Genomic DNA, 26,108 nt, shown 5'->3' with positions numbered 1-26,108 from the left:
ACCATGGCTTACATTCAGTAAGCAAGCGGAAGTAGATAGAGGTTGCAACGCCTTTATAGAGATGCACAGATTTGCACAGGACAGACCGAAGAAGAAGAAAAAGACTACGACAACATGTACCCGACCCATCTTCATGTCAGCTTCACAACAGTCATTATCACATCCTCAACTCCTGTCTTCCGTCTTGTACACTTGTTTGTTTTACTGTATCTTTTTGTTAATGCACAACGTGCGCCCTCTCATTTCTACCTCGAGAACCCTCAGTTTTTGCACTGTTTACCCATTTAACGTCCACTTTTCACTTCTGTACCTCAATAATGGTAGCAAACGCTGGTTTCAAACCTTCCGTTCAAGCACATGGTGAATTTACTTCTGAATGCAGCATTCAGTTTCCGAGATGAACTCCAGTCCATTCTTAGCGTTTGTTTAGTACTTTATGTGCCCATTTATATGCTGCTTTCAGTTCTCTTACGTTCACAAATTCATCAACTTCTTCTACAATTTCATTTTTAATTTTTCCTACTTTCCAATCAGCATACTCATTGTCCATTAGTTTGGCGTTACTGTAACTATTCTTCAGGTCTACTCTCACAATTTCTCTGTTCAGTTCCTTCATCCTTCGCTGAAATTGTTCTGAATCCGAAGCAAACTAAACATCGTCGCCTGAAAGTGGAAGGTGGTTGAGATAAGATTTTTTTATGCGCATTCCTCTTTCACCCCAGCTTAATAATCTGAAAACTTCATCTATGGCTGTACAATTCAGTTATGGTGAAATACTGTCTGTCATAATCGGTTACTTAGCTTCCAAACTCATTGACTAATTTTAGTATTTCATTTCCTAATTTAATTCCGTTAGCATCACCAGACATAAGTCGACCACACTCCATAACTCTTGTTTTGCTTTTGTTGATGTTCATCTTGTTACCAGTTTTCAAAAATACTATGCATTCCATTCAGCTGCTCTGCAACTCCTTTGCCATCTACGACAGAAGTACATTGGCACATTTTAAAATATTTAATTATTCTTCTTTCTCTTCATTACTTTTCCCAATTGTTCGGTTTCGTGTACTACTTGTTCTGGGAACAGACTGAATAATACGGGGGCTAGCTACAACCCTGTCTAACTCCCTTCTCATCCACCGCCTCCCTGTCATGTCCTTCGACCCTTATAACTGCAGTTTTTTCTGTATTAGTTGTAAATTAAATAACCTTTCACTCCCTGTATAGTATCTCTGCTATCTGCAGAATTTTAAAGCGCACTCTACTCCTCATCTACAAATACTTCCTTAGTAATGCGAGCTGTCATGATTCCTTTTTGTAGGTACTACGTGCTTGCGTTACCCTATTGCACTCCACCCAGCTGTCGTACTTGAAATACCACGGCTCGGCGTTTTTGAATTACCGGCAATAAACGTCACCAGTGCTGTCTCTATTTCTGGGAGCCACACAACAGTGTGTCATCGTGTCTGGCGAGACACTCAACATTGTCTTCCGTAAGCGAGTACCGGCCTTTCTAACTGGAGCTTTTTAATGACTACGCAAATCGTTGTTTTCCTGCGTGGCACTGACGTAATCCTGACGAGGGTCATCGTCAGCAGCAACTCCTAACAGGGAATACCAAGTGTTTCGTGTTATAACAGATAGGAAACAAACAAAAACAACCAACCACCGATTCCTGATGTTTCCGTAGCCACGCACGCAGATTGCCGACTCTGTCACGTGGAATAGGGGTATCGGAAGATACGCATACGGTTGTTTATTTGGTTGACTGTTTTCGGTCATAGTAAATAAAGTCGGCTGGACTCTGTCTTTCAAAGCCCCATAAGTTTTCTGCGCGTGAGCTATTTCTTGAGCCTATCAGTTAAAACCATCTCCTTACCATACTTTCCCAACACACGTCCCTGGTACATTTATTTTGCATGAAAGTTCTTAAACAACAGATGCTTTTTTTTCATGATCTGCACCCTTACAAAGAAAGTTTATGCTGTGGAAAGCACAGTTTACTCAATGGCGTATTCCCGTCATGTATTTCTCCATGGCTCGCTAGGAAACCTCTTTTTTTCTTCCCATACTGGTTTTCACATTAAAAGTCAATTTGCCACTGCAGTAAGTCAAAACTGGCAGGACCTCCTCATTTTAAATTTACCTTTCCTGACACGTCGGAAGGACAGTTTCGAAAGCTGTATTTAACCTACCGAAAGCACTCCACACCATTTTTACGCTTCTATTTATTTCTTCAGCTGTTCATGCAGTCGTTCTCTTCAACTAAACTCAAAATCTCGTAAATTAGTTGCAATAGTTCTCAGCCTGTATCAGGTTCTCTTCAATACGTTAGTTATTAATTGTTTAGGTCACATTACAATTGATTTTCAAGTCGCCAGATCTCGTTTCACACTTGGTTTGTAAAGTTCCTCCATTTATTGTCGAAGTTCATCTGTGATAGAGGCAAATAGTACTACATCATCCCATAAACGAAACTAGTTCATATATGTTCCAGTATCACGTATTCCTTCTCCGTCTGCCCAGTTTAAGGATCCTAAACCTTTCTCTGTATTACACGGAACAGTTTGAGCGATAAAGAATCTCCTTCTCCCGATGTATTTGAGTTCTGGATTTTTTACTGTCTTAGTTGAGGTACGATGTGTGTTCTAGCACTGACTTATACATTATTTGTTTCACAGAATATCTTGAACTAGTATCTTGTTTCTCGACGGCTGCTTGTTAGTACAGATTTACTTGAAACTTTAAGTTTTCTAAAAACGTGTTAAAGGGGTAATTCATGGTCATCGTCCCGTCATATAATTTCTCGCCCCTTCGGAGGGACAAGGGCAACGGCCTTACCACAGTGGATACACCAGTTCCCGTCAGATCACCGATGTTAAGCGCTATCTGGTCTGGCCGGCACTTGGATGGGTGATCATCCGAGCCGCCATGCGCCGTTGTCATTTTTCGGGGTGCTCTCAGCCTCGTGATGCCAATTGAGGAGCTACTCGACCGAATAGTAGCAGCTCCGGTCAAAGAAAACAATCATAACGACCGGGAGAGCGGTGTGCGACTACACGTCCCTCCTATCCGCATCCTCAGCTTGTGGCCTGAAGACGGTGTGCTTCTTTTTTCGGAGGGACAAGGAAAGCGACAAATGGATGAGGGAACAGAATGGAGGGGTCGACGTAATTTTGCCCGTAGTGGCAATGGCTTGGAGATGCGTGGTACATCAGCCAGTCGAATGGAGGAGTCGGTGAAGCGAGGAAGTTGGTTGCTGGATCCTGGAACATAATAAAAGACCGCGACGACCAGCTGAGGCTCGTGATTGCTTACAGCTAGGGACTGTAATGATGTTGTTGTTGATGATAATGATGAATGGCGCTGACACAGCGTCAGTTCCGAAACGCACATAAAGTTGTAATAAGCGAACGATGCATCATGTAAAAGACTTGAAAAGTTAGCAATGCATAACCCGCATTGTCCAGCCCCCTCCCCTCCCTGTCTCTCTCTCTCTCTCTCTCTCTCTCTCTCTCTCTCTCTAACAGGTCGTTGACGCGAGCGTCATCTGATTTTCAGATGCGCACTGTACTACGGGTATCGTTTACTAGAGTGCGGGTTTATGAATAATTCAAAACGTCTGCCTCGTAATTTCGTGAGCAACGGCCTCCAGTCTCGAGCTTAAAGAGTCCACATTTGAGTTATAAAAAATGAAGCTGCTGCCCAGACTTTAAAAGGTAAGTGGTTGTTACAGGGTCGCCGACCTATGAGGCAGCGTTCACAACCCGGTGGTCACCGTCCTCGTAGGCAGGACGGAGGGTGGAAACGTGGAATCTCAAATAAAAGTTTATGAGGTGGCAAAAACAAGAATGGTTTGTGTGTGGTTTAGTTTTGACTCTGAAAAATTTGAAAAAGAACATAGTAATTGCTAATGCCACTAATTTATTAGATTGTAGTATTATTATGTGGTTGTTGAAGTTTGTGTGGATTAGATCATAATAAGCAGCCAATTGAGATTCACTGATCAGCCATTTGAGATTCACAGGTCAATAAATATGTTTCATAGGTTTTTCCCATCCATTACGATCTTCAGTGCTTATTCCTGCATACTTTCCAACGTGGTGTACTCACTTCACACTTGGTTGTCGTCTCTTTCTTTCCATCTGACTGTTGATGCATCAGCGAAGTTCCTTGTTCCAAATATTACCCATTTGCATGACTTGGTGTCGCGCTCGCCTCAATTTCTTTTTTTCATCTTGTTCTTCCGTACTCCTAAGTTTAGATGCTTGTGCCTTAGTTGTCTTCACTTTTCAGTGCCGCCTCGTTCTGGATCTTTCTACGTCCTTTCTTCGTCGTGGCTGATAAAGCATGACCTGACAAGAGATTCTTTCTACACTCGCTCTTTGCACGTCCTTTTCTCATAATGTTTTATTTTCTTCCATCTTTTCATTAATACTCCAAATATCTAGCCGATTATTAATGCTCTCGTCTCGTACGTGTCCTTATATTACAGGGTGCTTTAAAATTCCCGTTACAAACTTCCAAGCCTTGTAGAGGGGCCTGGGTAGAATTGGAACCCATGTCCGAAAACCTGCCGTTACCGTGCTGCAGCCATTTGAAAACATGTTAGTAAAGTGACCACTTTTACAACTTCTTTATTGGGCGTGACCTAGTATATCACTTGTTTTATAATTCCACTCATTAATAACCAAAGAAACAAAAAGATTCTCTTCAATGTAACGAAGTACAGCCTCTTCCAGTTCGGGTGTGCGGCGTTTCCTTGAAGCGCCACAGTCACGCCTGCTCACGGTGAAGGCACCCTGTCTCAAAGCCGTTGCGTAGTTGTGGCGAAAAGGGTATAGCCGGACGTTGTGGAGAAAGATCTTGAAAGAGGGGACGAGCAGCTTTTCCATTACCGAGAGCTTCGCTGTACAGAAGGATCATGTCGGTGTATTCCGCAAGTGTGTATTCGACCATGTTGCTCTAATACTCACAGACACAGACTCAGAGGGGTAGGATACGATAGACGTCAGATGGCATCAGTCGATCCGACGTCGCCAGTCCCGCACCATGACTGCCCTGTTGAATACTTTTTGCCGATGATACAAGTATAGCTATCACACCCAACAGACAAGAATTAACTGGTGAAATTGTAAACGATGTTTTTCAGAAAATCATTAAGTGGTTCTCTGCAAATGGGCTCTCATTAAACTTTGACAAAACACAGTATATACAGTTCCACACAGTAAATGGAATGACACCATTGATAAATATAGACTTCGATCAGAAATCGGTAGCTAAGGTAGAATATTCGAAGTTTCTAGGTGTATGCATTGATGAGGGGTTGAACTGGAAAAAACACACTGAGGATCTGCTGAAACGTTTAAGTTCAGCTACTTATGCTATTAGGGTCATTGCAAATTTTGGCGATATACATCTGAGTAAATTAGGTTACCAAGCCTCTTTTCATTCTATGCTTTCCTAGGGCATCATATTCTGGGGTAACGCTTCATTGAGTAAAACAGTGTTCATTGCACAAAAGCGTGTAATCAGAATAATTGCTGGAGCTTATCCAAGATCATCCTGCGGGCACTTATTTAAAGAGCTAGGGATCTTCACTGTAGCCTCACAATATATATATATTCACTTATGAAATTTGTTATTAACAATCCGAATGAATTCTAATGTAATAGCAGTGTACACGGCAACAACACTAGGAGAAAGGATGATCTTCACTACTCAAGGTTAAATCTAACTTTGGCTCAGAAAGGGGTAAATTATGCTGCCACGAAAGTCTTTGGTCACTTACGTAATAGCATCAAAAGTCTGACAGATAGCCATATAGCATTTAAAAGGAAATTAAAAGAATTTCTTAATGGCAACTCCTTCTACTCCTTAGATGAATTTTTGGATATAATAAGTGGGTAATTTCCCCAACGCCCACAAAAAAAGAAATATGAAGTGTCATGTAATATTTTGTGTAATGTAATATCTTGTATAGACACCTTTTATTAACCTGACACGTTCCACATCATTACGAAGTGTCGTATTCATGATCTATGGAACAAGTACTAATCTAATCTAAAATACCAACTAGCAAACATGTTTTCAAACTAATGTAGCACGAAAACTGTACGTTTCCGGACAACGGTTCCAATTCAGAATATTGTGTACTCAATCTCTCTTAAAGTGCCAGAAGTTTGTGAAGGGAATTTTACAGCACCCTATATATATATATCCCGAACACACTTCCATTCATTTTGTGTCCTTCCGTATTTTGTTTTGGTGTGTGTTGCTTATCTGTTCAAATGGTTCTGGGCACTATGGGACTTAACTTCTGAGGTCTTCAGTCCCCTAGAACTTAGAACTACTTAAACCTAACTAACCTATGGACATCACACACATCCATGCCCGAGGCAGGATTCGAACCTGCGACCGTAGCGGTCGCGCGGTTCCAGACTGTAACGCCTAGAACCACTCGGCCACCCCGGCCGGCTTGCTTATCTGTCCGCATATTGATTGATATTTATTAATCTTATTTTCTGTGTTCTTGTCGATATCATACTTTATATCACGTTGTGAAAATGTAAAGCTAAAGACCCGCCGAAGCGAGGTATTGTCTCTTTTTCTTTTTGAGCGGATGGGGTAATTCCCATGATGAATCATGATTTTAGTTTTATTTATTGATACATTAAGCTTATATTTTCTTTTCCTAATTTATACACTCTTTTTTTTTTGTTGGACCATCTGCGTACGAAACGATATTATCACATTTATTCCCTGTTTCTATGGCCCTAATACCCATATTTACTTCCTGTCTGCAGATATTAATCAGATTATTTCTGCAGGGCGTCCTTGGAGGAATGGTGACTGTTCAGGGAATGACAGAAATCATCTATCGAAGCTCAAAAGTAAATATGGGCTCCAAAATCCATACATTAAGAGCTATGAGCACTTGTCCATCTTCGCTGCTGTGAAACACACCTCTTGTACGTGAAAAAAGTGGTCATAGCCTTTAAGGTATGCGCTTTAGAGCCCATGTTTAATAGACAGTTTTCTTCTTGTTTTCGTCCATACTATCTCCTCCTAAAATATGGGAAGCACAGAGCTTGCAGTAGAAGAGATTTCCTTCGCCGTATCGAGGCTGAAGCAGTGATCACAACTCTTAAAGGTTTTAGAGCGCATTTTCACTGTAACAGACTTTTGATCGGTCCTCTCATATGCTGGATATTGACCATTCCTGTACACACATTAAATAAGAGTAATGACAGACCACAATCTTTTTTAAGTCCCTTATTGATAGTGTTTTCTCCAGTTTTCTTATTGTCAACTTCTATTATTATTTTTTGTTCTTGTATACGCTTTCTATCGCTTCAATAAGATGTGTAGGACGTACAGTTTTAGTCATTATATATCACCGTTTCCTCCTGCTCATACAAAAAAATTTTTCGAAGTCAATGAAAATTGTGTGTTTTCATATTGGCTTCTCGTCGTTTCTCTAAAATTCTTACTGCGATAAAAGTTTAATTATTTCATTAAAAACCTTTCGAGACTTCGCTTTCTCCATCTGATAGCACAGTCTCTGTTACGGTTTTATACGGTTATAAATTATTCCTGTAACTACTTTATACGCAGACTTTCGGAGACAAAGTATTCTATAATTTCGTTTCTTTGGCTTTTAATAAAGACTGGTATCACGTCTGAATTTTTCCAAATGTTCAGTGTATCACACCAGTGAACACATTCATTTTTCTTCCATTACAATTATAATTACCGAGCGAGGTGGCGCAGTGGTTAGACACTGGACTCGCATTCGGGAGGACGACGGTTCATTCCCGCGTCCGGCCATCCTGATTTGGGTTTTCCGTGATTTCCCTAAATCGCTCCAGGCAAATGCCGGGATGGTTCCTTTGAAAGGGCACGGCCGACTTCCTTCCCCATCCTTCCCTAATCCGATGAGACCGATGACCTCGCTGTCTGGTCTCCTTCCCCAAAACAACCAACCAACGATTATAATTACGGTTTCCAGTCCAGTTTTTTCCCTGGTCCTTTTGTGTTTTAATCCCTCTCTTTCGTAATAATTACCAACTTGCATTGCACACTGGGTAACCTCTAGTTTTTTTATGCTTTCTGTCTTACTGTTATAACACAAAACTGGTAATAAAAACTGATGGCGAACTTCGTTTTGAGAGTTCTATTTTGCTTACCAAGAGCACTCCAGGTCATTTCTACATTATTTATTTCCTTTGCTGTCTATCCAGTCTTAGTAGGCAGAAGGTATTATTTGTAATACATTGTATTAGTATCTGTTTTTTAGACTTAGAAAATCGAAAACATAACGCTTAGGTTTCAGCACGATTTCAGGCGAAAGGAAGTGTTTTCAAACTTGAGCCAAAGCACTATTACTGGGACTGTGCGATCGCAGAGGTGAAATTTGGTGCAATGGTTGGTGGTGAATGCCCCTTATTATCTGTAAATGGCTTAAGGTTATCAGTTCTATGCACCCCAACCCGCAGATGTGAAAGTTGGTTTCCCCCTAAGCCAGTAATGAAAGCAGAAGCAACGAAGCGTTAGTATTGATGTGCCGTGTGTTACATATCAACCGTGACACATACAAAAGTGACATTAATTCCACCAGTATAAACTTTTTATATCGTCGCTCTCACTGTGCAAGACGCTGAGCGCGTCCTCTGGCTAATTACAGCGCTCGTGCCATACCGTAGAGACCCCTGAAGTGTCGTTCATACAAATAAATGGACGTATCATTAATACAATTCCAGGAGCACGGTTGAAGGCTCGTAAAAATGCTACAAATGAATTTGAATTGTTCCTTTTGTTCGTAATGGAGTACCATAGCTCTGTAGCGGAAACTCGGCATGGACATGAAATGCTTGTCTGTAACAGACCAGAGCAGTCTCCAGATACGATCCTGCACCCGACAGAACATCAATGCTTCCGACAGAGATTCCACCTATTGTGGACGTTCGCGGCCGCACTAGTGCCCGCCGGTTGTGGTTGTTTTATTATTAGACGCAGACAGCGCTGCGTACGACACTGATATACGAAAGAGCTGAAATTTCAAACCTAGATAAATTTTATCTTTGTCTGTCGCGCTGTGCGGGGCCGGATTTTGCGCAACAAATCAACTACACTGCAGCTGAGATCTCAAGCGCGTTATGTTTCTACTGCTCCATGTGATAAAGGCTTATAGTCGTATTAGAACGTTTATATCCTACGGGCTCGGGTATTATGTCACCTATCCTTAATGTACGTGGACATAAAAGCGTGGAAATAAGCTTCAAGTAGCTGTCGAAAGAATGATGTAATTATTTTCAGTAGTTGGTGACCCACAGCTTGCGGACATTTATCGAACCCATGTTGGACCAACGGCAGCTGCTCTAGAAATCATTACTGCTACTGATTTTGATTGTTTCTAGCCACCATCAGGAACTTGGTTACAAACGTAAACAGGCGTTCGTAAAAATACAACGATCAAAAGTGGTACACCTTACAGTATCTTATAAAGAACTTAAAAGACTTAAACAATTATTGTGTACGTATGGACGTTTACATCATTTTCCAGTTCGTTCTGCATGCTGCCAAAAACTGGAACTCGACTACTGAACTCAACGTATTACAATTTAAACATTGTTCAGACTATCCATAAAGTTATACACTGCGTTCAACCTTTCAAGAGTTGAAAAATGTCACATTCGAACCACGACTGACAGCTCACAAACAACTATACTTCGACTTAATTATAAGTCTGAGACCTTATGTGTCAATACCGCTATCAATCGAAGGTACTAAAGTGTCACACTAGCGTAATTTCTCTACTTGTAAAGACGCATATTTTACAAGTATAGATTAGGAATATAATTATATTACCCTTCTCACTTGTGATCAAATTAATTGTTGTGTTAATATCTGCGCATAGTTCCTGTCAACAAAACCTAACACCACGTAGTACGTCTTGAATGGAAAGTTCATGTGTGCTCTTACGTTCTTCTGTATGAAATAATCATTGGTCTCTTCATTAGCTGTCGGTTCTCTGAACAAAAAATTGCAGTACATGCTTCATGTACTGATCAGATGTAATGATCCGCTCGTAAAACGTCGGTCCAGTGATTCGTGTTGCACTAACTGCACACCACGCCCTGTTTTCACATCGTGCAGAAGCTCTTGATGAGCCTTATGAGACGACGATCGTATTACTAGGTCATCTCCGGCGATAAATTCAGTTATGTCTCATCAGAAAAAAGAGCATTTCAGGACTGGCATCTCCATCACGCGCAGACTGCAATACCGACCTTGAAGAGCCATGTCTCACTTAGCCAGTCGATGAACGGCCGTTATCTTACGAATTTTCATTTTCTTACTTTGTTTACAGCTCCGTGATCGGGCTCTGCTGAGAGCATTTTCTCTGACGGGAAAAATATCGCAACATCGAAACATAGTTACTGTGGAGTAATGAAATTTCGGGAATACCTTTGTCTAGGGAACATAATTAAGTAATTTAGATTAGAAGATTACAGCATGATGTAAGCGCGAGGTAAGCTATTGCAAACGTGAAAAGCTGGTGCACTAACAACCGGTGCGACCGCCAGATTATTGAGTTGTTCACGTGACAGATGTCAGTTCGTGGGATGGAGTGCTGTACCTGTTGCACTTGGTCCAGCAGTACAGGGGCGGTTAATGCTGTATGAGAATCTACATCAACATGGATACTCTGCAAATCACATTTAAGTGCCTGGCAGAGAGTTCATCGAACCACCTTCACAATTATCTATTATTCCAAAAAAAAATGGCTCTGAGCACTATGGAACTTAACTGCAGTGGTCATCAGTCCCCTACAACTTAGAACTACTTAAACCTAACTAACCTAAAGACATCACACACATCCATGCCTCTATTATTCCAATCTCGTTTAGCGCGCGGAAAGAACAAACACCTATATCTTTCCGTACGATCTCTGATTTCCCTTATTTTATCATGGTGATCGTTTCTCCCTATGTAGGTCGGTGTCAATGAAATATTTACGCACTCGGAGGAGAAAGTTGGCAATTAGAAATTTCGTGAGAAGATTCCGTCGTAACGAACAACGCCTTTCTTTTAATCTTGTCCAGCCCAAATCCTTTATCATTTCTGTGACACTCTCTCCCATATTTCGCGATAATACAAAACGTGCTGCCCTTCTCTGAACTTTTTCAATATACTCCGTCAGTCCTATCTGGTAAGGATCCCACACTGCGCAGCAGTCTCCTTAGTAGATCTGTTACATTTTCTACGTGTCCTGCCAGTAAAACGCAGTCTTTGGTTAGCCTTCCCCACAACATTTTCTGTGTGTTCCTTCCAATTTAAGTTGTTTGTAATTGTAATATTTATTTGAATTTGCGGTTTTTAGATTAGAATGATTTATCGTGTAACCGAAGTTTAACGGATTCCTTTTAGCACTCATGTGGACGACCTCACACTTTTCGTTATTTATGGTGAACTGCCAATTTTCGCACCATTCAGATATTTTTTCTAAATCGTTTTGCAATTTGTTTTGATCTTCTGATGACTTTATTAGTCGCTAAACGACAGCGTCATCTGCAAACAACCTAAGACGGCTGCTCAGATTGTCTCCCAAATCATTCATATAGATAAGGAACACCAAAGGGCTTATAACACTACCTTGAGGAACACCAGGAATCATTTCTGTTTTACTCGATGACTTTCCGTCAATTACTACAAACTGTGACCTCTCTACCAGGAAATTACAAATCCAGTCACATAACTGACACGATATTCCATTAGCACGCAATTTCACTACCAGCCGCTTGTGTGGTACAGTGTCAAAAGCTTTCCGGAAATCGAGAAATACGGAATCGATCTGAAATCCCTTGTAAATAGCACTCGTCACTTCATGCGAATAAAGAGCTAGTTGTGTTTCACAAGAACGATGTTTCCTAAACCCATGTTGACTGTGTGTCAATAGACCGTTTTCTTCGAGGTAATTCATAATGTTCGAACACAATATATGTTCCAGAATCCTGCTGCATATCGACGTTAATGATATGGGCCTGTAATTAAGTGGATTACTGCCACGACCTTTCTGGAATATTGGTGTGACCTGTGCAACTTACCAGTCTTGTGTACGGATCTTTCGTCAAGCGAGCGGCTGTATATGATTGTTAAGTATGGAGCTAATGCATCAGCATACTCTGAAAGGAACCGAACTGCTATACAGTCTGGACCAGAAGACTTGCTTTTATTAAGTGATGTAAGTTGCTTCACAACTCCGAGTACATTTACTTCTACGTTACTCATGTTGCTGTTCTTGATTCGAATTCTGGTATATTTACTTAGTCTTCCTTTGTGAAGGCATTTCGGAAGGCTGTCTTCAGTAACTTTGCTTTGGCAGCACTGTCATCGATAGTATCTCAATTGCTATTGCGCAGAGAAGGCATTGATTGTTTCTTGCCGCTAACGTACTTCACATACGACCAGAATTTCTTTGGATTTTCTGTCAGCTTTCGATACGAAGTTTCGTTGTGGAAATTATTATAAGCATCTCGCATTGAAGTCCGCGCTACATTTCGAGCTTCTGTAAAAGATCGCCAATCTTGGGGATTTTGCGTTAGTTTAAATTTGGCATGTTTGCTTCGTTGTTTTTGCAACAGTGTTCTGACCCGTTTTGTGTACCAAGGAGCATCAGCTCCGTCGTTTGTTAATTTGTTTGGTATAAATCTCTCAATTGCCGCCGATACTTTTTCTTTGAATTCAAGCCACATCTGGGCTACACTTATATTATTAATTTCGAAGGAATGGAGATTGTCTCTCAAGAAGGCGTCAAGTGAATTTCTTTCTTTTTTTAATAGGTATATTTTTCGTTTATTTTTGGAGGATTTGGGGTTACAATATTCATTCTGGATACGACAACGCTGTGTTCACTAATCCATGTATGAGTTTTGATGCTCGTTATTAACTCAGCATTATTTGTTACAAAGAGGTCAAGTCTGATTTCACAACCGTTTACTATTCGCGTGGGCTGATGAACCAGTTGCTCGAAATAATTTTCAGAGAATGCGTTTAGCACAATTTCGGATGATGTTTTATGCGTGCCTCCGGAATTAAACATGTATTTTCGCCAACATATCGAGGGTAAATTAAAATTACCACCAACTATAATCGTAAGAGTGGGGTACGTGTTTGGGATCAAAATCAAGTTTTCCTTGAACCTTTCAGCAACTGGTCATCTGAATTGGAAGGTCGGTAAAAGGATCCAATTTTTATTTTATTCCGGTTGCCAGCAATGACCTCTGTCCATAGTAATTTACAGGAACTATCTACTATAATGTCGCGACAAGATAAATTGCTTCTAACAGTAACAAACACGCCATCGCCAACCGTGTTTAGCCTATGCTATCGGAACACCCTTAGGTTCTTCGCAAAAAATTTCGGTTGAGCTTCTCTCTGGCTTTAGCCAGCTTTCAGTGCCTATAACGATTTGATCATCAGTGCTTTCTATTAGCGCTTGGAGCTCTGGTACTTTCCCAACACAGGTACGACAATTTATAACTGTTATACCGATGGTTCCTGTATCTACTTTCTTCCTGTGTTCGACCTGCTCCCTTTATGACTGAAGCCCTTGTTGTGTTTTTGCGAGACCCTGTAACCTAAAAAAACCGCCCTGTCCACGCGACACAGGCCGGCCGCTGTGGCTGAGCGGTTCTAGGCGCTTCAGTTCAGAACCGCGCGACTGCTACGGTCGCAGGTTCGAATCCTGCCTCGAGCATGGATGTGTGTGATGTCCTTAGGTTAGTTAAGTTTAAGTAGCTCTAATTTCTAGGGGACTGATGGCCTCAGATGTTAAGTCCCATAGTGCTCACAGCCATTTGAACCACGCCACACAGCCCCTGGTACCCGTGTAGCCGCGTCCTGCGTGTAGTGGACACCTGACCTATTCAGCGGAACGCGAAACCCAACCACCCTTTGGTGCAAGTCGAGGAATATGCAACCTACACGATCACAGAACCGTCTGAGCCTCTGATTCAGACCCTCCACTCGGCTCTGTACTAGAGCTCCGCAATCGGTCCTGTCGACTATGCTGCAAATGGTCAGCTCTGCTTTCATCTTGCAAACAAGACTGGCAGCCTTTACTACTTCTGTTAGCCGCTCGAAACCAGAGAATCTCTTCTGATCCAAAGTGACACACATCATTGGTACCGACTTCAGGAACCACCTGCAGTTGGATGCCCTCTGTGCTCTTCATGGCATTCGGGAGGACCCGTTCCACATTTGGAATGACTCCACCTGGTATGCACACGGAGTGCGCATTGGTTTTCTTTCTTTTCTTGGCAGCCATGTCCCTAAGTGGCCCCATAACGCGCCTAACGTTAGAGCACCCAATTACCAATAATCCCACCCTCTGTGATTGTCCGGATCTTGCAGGCTGAGAGGTTTCCTCTGAAACAGGACAGGCGACAGCATCTGTGCCAGCGAAAGTGTCAGCCACAGACAGCACCTGGAACCTGTTTGTCAGACAAACCGGGGAGGCCTTATGTACGACCGCCTGGGAAGTCTTTCGCCACCTGCTACGTCCCGGGGCGACCTCCAGCTCGACCACAGGTGAGGGGTCAGCCTCAGTGCGAGCAGTCACTGGGTTGGCCACCGGTGAGGACCGATCGGAGGACTCGGGAGGTGCTGGACGTCCGTTGGATCCCCACGGCCGGCCCAGAACAGTGGTGCCGATCCATTGCAGCCTCAAGCTGTGTAACCGAAGCCATCACAGCCTGAAACTGAGAGCGAAGTGTCACTAACTCGGTTCGCATCCGCACACGACAATCGCAGTCCCTGTCCATACTAAAGACTGGAAAACTAAGCTATGCAGATAAACGGACTTTCGGCACATGTTGCCCTGACGAAATCGCAGGAAGTGTGTAATAAATTAGATTAATGCGCAGAGATTCAAAAACCTAATTACCGAAGCCCTCAGTTAAACTAAATAATTCGCCTCTGATTAGGAACTTGTAATGTGTCACAAAATCGGTTTACTTTCTGACGCAAACGAAAACGCGAGAACTGTGGCTTTTGGATATTAAATAAACACGCAGAAACTCTAGAAACTAAACTCTTAAAGCACACAGATGATATTATAAAATTCGCTCTTGGTTGGGAACTCGTAAAAGTCAGAAAATCGATTACGTCCCTGTTGCTGCTTGTGGCTCGGCCGGCTACTGCTGCCTGAGTGCGAATGACGCTGGAGTTGTGATGATGTCCCACATTTGCTCGACGGGAGACAAATCTGGTGATCGAGAAGGCCAAGGAAACATGTCGGCTCTCTGCAGAGCATGCTGCATTACAAAAACACTATATGGGTGCGCTTTATCCTTTTGGGAAACACCAACTGGAATGCTGTTCATGAATGACAGCACAACAGATCGAATAACCAGATTGACGTGCAGATTTGCAGTCGGGATGCGTGGGATAGCAACGGAAGTGCTGCTGCTGTCATAAGGAATCGCCATCCAGACCTTAACTCCAGGTGTAGGTCCAGTTTGTCTAGCACGAAGAGAGAGTGGCTGCAGGCCCTCCACTGGCCTACTTCTAACACACGCGGCCATTACTGGCACCGAGTCAGCTTTTATCACAAAACACAGCAGATCTTCACCCTGGCCTCCAATGAGCTCTCCCTTGAGACCACAGAAGTCTCAAATGGCTTTTGTTTGGCGCCACTGGAATGCACACTAGAGGGGCCCATGGCTCGGAGCTGTCCTTGAAGTAACCTGTTTGTAACAGTTCGTTCTGTCAATATGGTACCAGCTGCTGCTCTAATTGATGCGCCGGAGCCATATGTCGTACACGATGGTCTTCCCTCTCGATAGTGCTACGTGGCCATCCGGTGCCCGATCGTCTTGCGACCGTACATTCCCGTGACCACAACTGCCTGGAGTCATGTACAGTAGCTACATTCCTGCCAAGTCTTTCTGCAGTATCGCAGAAGGAACATCCAACTTATCGTAGCCATATTACACGACCTGGTTTAAAGTTAGTGCGGTGGATATTTTTGGCCTTAAAGGCGTTCTTCACCAGCATCATCTCAGCGGAGATAACCAACGCTGACGACTGTTACAGCGTGTATTTGAAGCGAACCTGATTTGCGTCCTCATAGTGGTGCTACTAATGCCACTGTTACGCGACTGGCGCAAATTTTGAATAGACATCAACTTTCAGATGTAGAAACACGCCTGGCAACTTTCGTTTATGTCGCCCAACTCCTTGTTGGAGTTGCGATCAGTTTTTTCGTCAGTGTATGTTACATCATTTTATCTAGCCCGTCCTTAAGTATAGTATTTGAGAACTTCCATTTTATCTAGCCTGTCCTTAAGTATAGTATTTGACAACTTCCAGAATGAGATTTTCACTCTGCAGTGCAGTGTGCGCTGATATGAAACTTCCTGACAAAAAAATGGTTCAAATGGCTCTGAGCACTATGGGACTTAACATCTGAGGTCATCAGTCCACTAGAACTTAGAACTACTTAAACCTAAGTAACCTAATTACATCACACACATCCATGCCCGAGGCAGGATTCGAACCTGCGACCGTAGCGGTCGCTCGGTTCCACACTGAAGCGCCTACAACCGCTCGGCAACTCCGGCCGGCAAACTTCCTGACAGATTAAAACTGTGTGCTGGACCGAGAATCGAACTCGGGACTTTGCGTTTCGCGGGCAAGTGCTCTACCAACTGAGCTACCCAAGCACGACTCACGGCTTCAAATCTGCCAGTACGTCGTCTTATACCTTCCAAACTTCACAGAAGCTCTTCTGCAAACCTTGCAGAACTAGCACTCCTTTAAGAAAGGACATTGCGGAGACATGGCTTAGCCACAGCCTAGGGGATGTTTGCAGAATGAGATTTTCACTCTGCAGCGGAGTGTGCGCTGGTATGAAACTACCTGACAGATTAAAACTGTGTGCCAGACCGAGCTTCGAACTCGGGACTTTGCCAGACGAGGTACTGGTAGATTTGAAGCTCGGAGGACGGGTCGTGAGTCTTGCTTGGGTAGCTCAGTTGGTAGAGCACTTGCCCGCGAAAGGCAAACTCCCGAGTTCGAGTCTAGGTCTGGCACAGTTTTAATCTGTCAGGAAGTTTCATTTGACAACTTGTTCACCCCGGATATAAAACGTGCCCAGTAGCGCGGTTCTGTCCCCGCGAGGGCGAGACACGTGGGGGAACGCAGACAGCTGCGTGTCGGGCGACGGTGGTCGCTTTAAGGCAGGCGGGCTCGCCTGGTGTATTAGTGGGGGAAGCCAGGCAGCGGCGCCGATCGCTGGGCTTCGGCGCCTCCCGCCCGGCCGCCGCGACGCCACCTGTGCGTGTGGCAGTGGCGACGAAGGCTGCAGCCGCTAGCAGGTAGTCGGTAGAAGGCAACCGCAGCATGGCTGTCCACATGCAGCCCCCCGTCACGTTGGGGGGCCGGGTGGTGCGCTTCCGTATCCCGCAGGAGCCTCGCCGCCTCCGGAAGTGTGTCTCGGTGAGTGGCTGCCTGCCTCTGTCGTCTTATTCCCTCCCCTGACGTCCCCTCTCACGTGACGTCACATCACGTCACGTCACTCGTATTCCCTACATCCTACGGAGGGGGTTGTCTGGGATACGGAAAACGGTAGTGGATGTACGAGGGTCACTCCAAAAGAAATGCACACGATTTTTGAAAAAATACAGTTTTCATTCGGCATGTGTGAAAGTTTTACAGTGTGCAGATACATCCTTCCCACTTGTTTTCAAACTTAGTTCAAACTGTCCCCGTGAGTGGCGCCGTCACAGCTTGTCTTCAAGATGGCTGCTACACTTGACGTTCGTCAGAAGGAACGTGCTCTCATAGAATTCCTGTGCTGTGAAAACGAGACAGTGGGAAACATCCACAAGAGGTTGAAAAAGGTGTACGGAGATGCTGCTGTCGATCGCAGTACAGTTACTCGGTGGGCAAGCAGGTTACGTGATGAAAACTGGCACGGCAGTATTGAGGATTGTCCTCGCAGCAGCAGCAGCAGGCCTCGTACTACACACACTCCAGACAATTTGCAGGGAGGTAACGAATTGGTGACTGCTGACAGACGCATCACAGTGAACGAATTGTCACGCTACGTTGGGGTAGGGGAAGGATGTGTTTGCAGAATACTGAAAGTGTTGGCGTTAAAAAAGGTTTGTGCCAGGTGGGTTCCCAGGATGTTGACATTGGCTCACAAAGAAACAAGAAAAAATGAATGCAGCGAACTTTTGGAACAGTACGAGAATGGTGGAGATGAATTTCTTGGAAGAACTGTGATAGGTGATGAAACATGGCTCCATCATTTTTCACCACAGACGAAGAGGCAATCAATGGAGTGGCATCATGCAAAGTCACCCAAGGAAAAAAAAATTCAAAACCACACCTTCTGCTGGAAGAGTTTCGGCTACGGTGTTTTTCGATTCCGAAGGACTCTTGCTTGCGGACATCATGCCAAGTGGAACCACCCTAAATTCTGATGCATATGTGACGACACTGAAGAAACTTCAAGCTCGACTGAGTCGTGTTCGACCACATCGGCAAAAGCAGGATGTTTTGCTGTTGCACGACAATGCACGGCCACATGTCAGTCAAAAAAACCATGGAAGCGATCACAAAACTCGGATGGACAGCACTGAAACACGCGCCTTACGGTCCTGACCTGGCTCCATGCGACTATCATGTCTTTGGGAAACTGAAAGACTCTCTTCGTGGAACAAGGTTTGAAGAAGATGACTCCCTCGTGCACGCTGCCAAACAGTGGCTCCCAACAGGTTGATCCAGAATTTTACCGTGCGGGTATACAGGCGCTGGTTCCAAGATGGCGTAAGGCAGTTGAGAGGGATGGAAATTCTGTGAAGAAATGAAAATATTGTTCCTAAAGGATGTATCTACACACTGTAAAACTTTCAAACATGTAGAATAAAAGATGGATTTTAAAAAATATAGTGTGCATTTCTTTTGGAGTGACCTTCGTACATATAACCTAAGTGTAGTATGATGGAAACAACAGGGCTGTCAGCCCTTTACCTTACCTGTAAGTGCTGAGAAAAAAAAAGGGGGGGGGAGGCCATCGGCCATCGCAGATACCACCAGAATTACGGTAATGGTAGGTACAAGACGTTTGCAATTCAATCCATATCAGCATTTCCATCTTCTACCGATCAGAATCACAGTTGTAGTATCACTGTCGCCAGCGTCGTGTCTTGTAACATAAGGAAGAAAGAGCACATGTGTTGTGCTCATCAGCAATAGTTCTCTTGCAGTCAAGATCGGTAACCTTGCAGTTACAGACTTCTGTCTCAGTTCTCTGATCGCTGTGCATTCTCGTGGCCTGAGACGATTGCACCGGCTCTGCGATCGAACTGCAAACGCCAAACTGGAGTGTGAGTCAGTGGATTGAGAGTGAATCAGTGATGCCCTCCGGCCGGTGGTGGCGGCCTCAGTACTTGCTGTCGAGATGGCGTTGGCGGCGTGTTGCTTGTCAGTGTGTCTCTGGCCCCTCTGGTGGTAGGCGTGCTTGACCCAGCGCCTACAATCGATCTTCGCGCTACATCTTTGCCGACCAGTGTGCTGGCGACAGCTTACGCCAGCACAGTGGTGAAAAATGTTTATCATCACAACTGCAGAAAAGTAACAGAGAACTTCCTTGTATTTCCACAAATTAATTTCTTTGTACATCGCGAAGTCTCTCGTAGTTGCAACTGAAGCAGCTGTAAGATAACAGACCAGTGCGTGTGTCGGACTGACCAGTTAAAAGAATGCGACTCTCGATGACTGAAGTAGAGCATGGCCGGCAGTGTTGAAAACGGAACGGACCAGTGAGACACTAGAATCGTGTGGCACGAGTTTCAAATTCAAAATATTCAACTTATCGTAACTTTACATAAATGAAATATTTTTTGGACCGCATTGATATTTGCTTTTGGCGGTATGCGACTAGTGGGCGGCGTGTTGGAGGTAGGACTGTTAATATTTTTAAAAATATCGTGAATCCGATACATCGATATTTAAAAAAATATCATTACTGGATCTCGATACACAGAAAAAGCGCCGATATATCGGTGGAGAAAGATACCGACGTTGCTGCTTATAAAAATATCGGCTGCAAATCGTAAAGACATAGCTGTATATTAGATATGCTGCACATCAGCAAGCTAGGAGCCTGCCTATCCTCCTTACAGCAAGAACTTAAACGAAAACAATGCACTTTCGCGCTTGGCGATAACCACTTTGTTGACAAAGGTAATTGTGTGAGTGGCACAATAAAAGGTGTCCAATTGGTCCATCGTTCGGTTTCGTCCGGAAGACTTCATGTCGCCTTCCCTGTTTTCATTTCTGTCGACGCCAGCGACCTTACAACTGTAGTGGTGAAGCTAAACGCTGCAATTTCTGTTCGCACCGCCAAACGCCGATTACGTCAGCGTTTCCCTCACACGTCTCCGCCCAATGCAAAGACCAATGTCGTCATTTAGATTTTGTTCATCATTTTCAGCAACTGTTTTCGAAGAATGTCGATGTGAAGAAATAGCACACCACTTGCGTTAAAAATTGTTTTTAACGCAACTGTTGTGTTATTTCTCCGCGTTCGGAAATCTTATTTCACTCACACCGTCACCTCCCAGTGCAATCTGACTTCTTCTTTTGCGCCACGTATACTTGCTTCACACAGTCAGAGAGAAAGATTGGACGTGTGGAAAGCTCAAAAAGTAGTAAGACTCCTTCACACAGTGAAAGTAAAATTATGTTCTACTACAATTCAAAAGAACAACTTCAAATATGTACCCAAAATTGTGAAAAAAATATAATATAAAATTAAAGTATCGGCACGCGAGATTGCCATTTCGATATCGATATATTGGGGGAGAAAATATCGCTGTTGTATATTGATGTTTTCGGAAAGGTATCGATATTCTATCAACAGCCCTAGTTGGAGACTCCTGGCGGCTTACAACGTGACACTGCGTTGTAGAGCATGTCGAGTCGTACAACTTGGTATAGCACCCTTGCAGTCCATGAAGTCGGGGAAACTACCACAACCATACAAGGTGCAACGCATGCGCGGTCTGTGCGTTTTTCGGTTCTCCCGCTCTCTGTGTGCAAATTGTTGGTCCTAGAGAAAAACTGAATATGATCTCTTTCGTAGGAAATTAATGTAGTTTCATTTTGTAGTGGAATAAGTTTCCGAATGAGCCCGCAGCTTTCGAGTTATTGTTTACAAGACGATTTCGACAAAATCTCTAGTTGTTGTGATGAAAGGCAGCTAGCTCTAAATGTAGAAAAATGTAAGTTAATGCGAATGGATGGGAAAAAGAAACCCCTAATGCTCCGATACGGTATTAGTTGTCTCCTGCTTGACAAAGTCACGTCGTTTAAATATCTGGTCGTAACGTTGCTAAACGATGTGAAATGCGACGAGAATGTGAGGGTTGTAGTAGGAAAGGCGAATGGTCGACTTCGGCTTATAGGGAGAATTATAGGGAAGTGTGTTTCATCTGTAAAGGAGACCCCATATAGGACGCTGGTGCGACCTATTCTTTAGTACTGTTCCAGTGTTTGGTATCTCTACCAGTTCCGATTAAAAGAAGACGTCGAAGGAATTCAGAGGTGAGCTGCTAGGTTCGTTACCGGTAGGTTCGAAAAACACGCAGGTATTACCGAGGTGCATCGTAAATTCAAATGGGAATCACTGGAGGGAAGGCGACGTTCTTTCGGCATTTGAGGCTGACTGCAGAACGACTCTGCTGCCGCCAACGTACATATCGCGTAAGGACCACGAAGATGAGGTACGAGAAATTAGTGCTCATACGGAGGCTTATAGAATTGTTCTATGCATGTCGAACAAGAAAGCAAATGACTAGTAGTGATGCAGTGTACCCCTCCCCACTCACCAAACAGTGGTTTGCGAATGAATGTAGATGTGCATGTAGATACAGATACAAATTTAAGAAAAATGTACGGAAGTGGCCTGCAAACGCAACCCCACCATGACACTTACCCCCACTGGTCAGGATTTTTAGCATTTCCTCCTACACTGTAAAAAAAAATTTGCAACTGCACGTATTATTTGCGATATTAGACCTTTTGGTCTCCGTTCACTTGGCTATGACGCTACCATCATAGTCGTTTGTCTAATTAACTTTATCAATTTAAACTTTCTCGTGGGGGTATTCAGAGAAAAGACTTTTGCAAGTGTTACGCATAAATTAATTGCCTTTACAAATCGATCTCATTTTAAGCCTGACCAGAACAGCAATTTCGTAGGAAGAATACCAGAGAAACAAACAAATTTTCCTGTTAATTTTATGTTGTTAAAATTCACAAAATAGTGAGGTAAAATTTACCCAAACTATAGTTTTACATTTTGTAAGTGAACGAGTAAGCCCATGGTGTCACAATAGCTCAGAAAATTTAAGACAAAAGAAGATAACCCTTTTTACTTGTTTATTACATTTGAAATCTGTTTTTGTTGCTGATGTTCTGTGAGAATTAGTAGACTGTATTTCGAAATGATAGAGAGCACCAATCAATCGTTCTTTCTTTTCTAGCTTTATTAAAGCAGGTCCAGATTTCGGCTAGTAAGTAGCCATTATCAGTGCAGTATTTCAATGTGTATATAACTGCCCTAGAACGCCTACACCTGTTGTTCGGGCTCCTGTCACAGTTCATTCAAGTCCTGAATGGACAGTGGCCGACAGTATCAACGAAATGGTCTGCCGTTCAGAGAGATATGTATCTCACCAGGGTGACTAGGCCCCTGCGTTGAGAAATAAATACGTAGATATGAAGAATGAAGTTGTAGCATGTTAATATCGCTAGTTTTATCAATAAAGCTTTAAGAGTGTTCACGTAGAAAATTCGGAGGAACTGCTTTTCAACACGACCACGTATTTTCATCGTCATCTGTGAGTAACTTGTCATCAGCGAATAAAGAAGTGTGTGTTTGTGTGTGGTATGGTGTTTTCAAACGAGTGTGAACTAAAAATGATCACTTTCTGAAGAGATCGTTTTGGTCTGTATTTTTATTTTATTTGTATCTTTGTATTCCTCACGTATCCTCTTTCTTCCATCATGTTCAAGCGAAGTGTTTCATCGAAACTGCCAAACGGCTTCACATAGTCTATAGGTGCTATGTCGGTTTTTGTTAGTACACTCTTTCATATGAACAGAACGGTTTTTAGAAAGGACAGATGTTGCATCAACAAGGTGTCCATTATAAAACAACTAATAGAGAAAAGAACAGAGAAACCCTCATAGTTCTTACGTTATTAGAAACGAAAAACTGATTTTGTCAGTTATGTAGGAGCGAAAAAATTTATTGCAGAACGGGTGAGAAGATTTCAGTGCGACGTGACGAATTGTTTTAATGGCAATGTCTTTCGATTAGCATCCGAAACAATAGACGCAAGGCCGGCCGAAGTGGCCGTGCGGTTAAAGGCGCTGCAGTCTGGAACCGCAAGACCGCTACGGTCGCAGGTTCGAATCCTGCCTCGGGCATGGATGTTTGTAATGTCCTTAGGTTAGTTAGGTTTAACTAGTTCTAAGTTCTAGGGGACTAATGACCTCAGCAGTTGAGTCCCATAGTGCTCAGAGCCATTTGAACCAATACACGCAAGTTTTCGATTATAATTTTCATGACGCAGTGTTCGACGAAACACGTGTCACTTGCCGTTAATGGACGTGACGTAACAGGCAGTGGCTTTCTGTACAGCACGTTTCAGACATAACTGCCTGTGCGAAGCTGTGACTTTAAGTTATTGTTCTTCAGGACACCTTCTGGCAGTTCCCGACATGCAAGACAACAGTAAAAGTTTCGAGCGCGTGCAGCCGTGTTAATCATCCGTTGCAGCTACGAAAGCGTGCACGCAGACGCTCTGAGGCACCGACGGGGACGATAGACATTTGGAAGGCAGCGGATGCTGGCTGCCGAACCAGTGTTAGAACGTCATCGTGCTCAGTGCCGGCAACATTAAGCCCGTCTCACACGGAGCAAGATTCGCTGTAAGTTTCGTTGCTGGCTCGCGCGACGGCTACCTTGCGGGCTCCGTCGTCTGCTAGCGGGCTACCTTGCTGGGAACCTTGCAAGATTTCCAGGATAGGTCCGGTGCTATTTTACTTGTAAGGTTCCCTGCGTACTACCAGCGTTGGCCAATCATGAGACGTTTCGTTTGTGACGTCAGATGCGGAAAGCTTGGGCGGGAAGCTTTTGTTGATAGTCGCTTTTCTGCTGTTGTGAGGTGCGGTAAGAAGTTCTTATAATTATTAAATAATGGCACCGCAGTGGTCCAAGGAAGCGATTGAAGCATTGATATGTACTTACAGGGAAGAACAGTGTCTGTACGTCGTGAAAAGCGCAAACTATTATAATAAACACTTGCGTGCAGAAGCACTCGAAAGAGTTGCAAGTGCCGTGTGTCTTGTTCGACCATTAGTATAAAATTTGCAAAGGATGTACGATCTTCTATCCTATAAAATGAAGTCGTATATAACAGTCATTATTGGTATATTTATAAAGTCAAACAGTAATGAAATGGTGATACTTTTCAAACAAACGTAGGTGTTATGCGAACTAACCTCAATTCTTTATGAAGCATGGAGAGCACACCTTTTCCAGCTTGTCTCCTCTTAATCCAGTTTCTCGTCCATTCTTTCTTTCTTCTTCTTTCATTAGCATGCATTTCTGCATCGTTTAGCACCAAAACAGCTAATAACGCCAGTTTGCTCTGAACATCTATACCTGAAGCAGCCATCTCGTTCGATACAAGATGCAGCCGATCACAACACAACTAGCTGCCGATCTTGCACCGTGGGAGAGCTTCGGCATGGAAGATAGCCGGCTCCTTTCCCTGCAAGCCGGCAGGTATGCACGCCATCTCGCAAACTTGCGGCGAATCCTGCTCCGTGTGAGACGGGCTTTAGAGTAGTGCGAGCAGATCGTAGGTTAGGAGATATTACCAGTAACTTCACGTCTGCCGAGAAGCTGTCTTACGGACGGAGAAGAAAGGGATAACGGAATATTGCTAGCAAGCGCAGACGGCATTGCGGTACGGAATGCGTATAGCGCATTTTGTGCGACTGTGTGTCACTTCATTGAACTTTGGGATAAAAGGAGCGTGCATGTGTTGCCCGATCGTGTGTCGAGGCATGACGAGGTCCACGAGGAAGACTGGCCGCGAAGCGTACGTCATGAAGGTAGGCCTGAACTCGCTCGCTCGCTGAGCTCAGCAGACGAAATGAGTTTCTAGATCTGTTAACTCGCAGCTGGGCGTGTACGTACTGACGAGAAATATATCTTCTCCTTTAATCTGCTGCTATGAAGTCTTACTGATTAACAGAACTACAACAAAAAAAATGGTTCAAATGGCTCTGAGCACTATGGGACTTAACTTCTGGGATCATCAGTCCCCTAGAACTTATAACTACTTAAACCTAACTAACCTAAGGACATCACACACGTCCATGCCGGAGGCATTCGAACCTGCGACCGTAGCGGTCGGCGGTTCCAGACTGTAGCGCCTAGAACCGCTCAGCCATATAGGCCTCCTAGAACAAAATTTAATTTCGACCAATAATCGATGTAGATGGTATAACGGCTTTTTTACAGCATTCGCTCTCTTCTGCTTAACAGCCCTCGTTTCATACAACAATTGGTGCCTTATGCAATTGATAATCTTTTTGGCACGATTTTAATTTTATTGTACCCCAGTACAGCCGTAACAAATTATAAGTAGACCTACGGACTTCCGATCGTTGTAGGACTAATAAGAGTAAGACTCAGTAATAGCGGATTCCTGTAGAAGACGCAATTCTCGTTTGTACGTACACACCTAGTTCCCAGTTAACAGGTGTAGAAACGTAGTTTGTCTGCTGGAGTGAGAGAGCGAGGGAGCGCAGGCTATCTTCATGACGTACGCGCCGCGGACTGTCTTTCTCGTAGGCCTCCAGACATGATGTATGACGTCTTGCAGGAATTTGGGCCAATAGGTTTTTAGGAAAGCTTTACAGTTCTCTCGATCAGTGACGATATGGTTGGCGATATACAGATTGCGACTTCTCGTGTTAGTGTATACTAACTTGAGATGCTGCCACAC

General features: G+C 43.6%; 1 protein-coding gene across 2 annotated transcripts in view; it reads left to right on the top strand.

The window, feature by feature from the left end:
- LOC126204398 (TBC1 domain family member 4) overlaps window positions 1-26,108 on the top strand; it is a 914,874-nt gene that overhangs the window by 507,359 nt on the left and 381,407 nt on the right. Inside the window, exon 1 of one of the 2 annotated variants that reach the window (XM_049938771.1) lies at window positions 17,374-17,505. The exons of the other annotated variant lie outside the window; for it this stretch is intronic. Coding sequence (XP_049794728.1) covers window positions 17,410-17,505 — 96 coding nt within the window. The 5' untranslated portion in view covers window positions 17,374-17,409. Of the gene's footprint in view, window positions 1-17,373; window positions 17,506-26,108 lie in introns of those variants that run through there. 2 annotated transcript variants of the gene reach the window in all.

The sequence above is a fragment of the Schistocerca nitens genome, chromosome 9 (genome assembly GCF_023898315.1).
Source record: "Schistocerca nitens isolate TAMUIC-IGC-003100 chromosome 9, iqSchNite1.1, whole genome shotgun sequence".
In the NCBI taxonomy this organism is placed as follows: Eukaryota; Metazoa; Arthropoda; class Insecta; order Orthoptera; family Acrididae; genus Schistocerca; species Schistocerca nitens.
The sequence above is the reverse complement of the archived record's forward strand: the minus strand, read 5'-3'. Positions and strand labels throughout refer to the sequence as shown.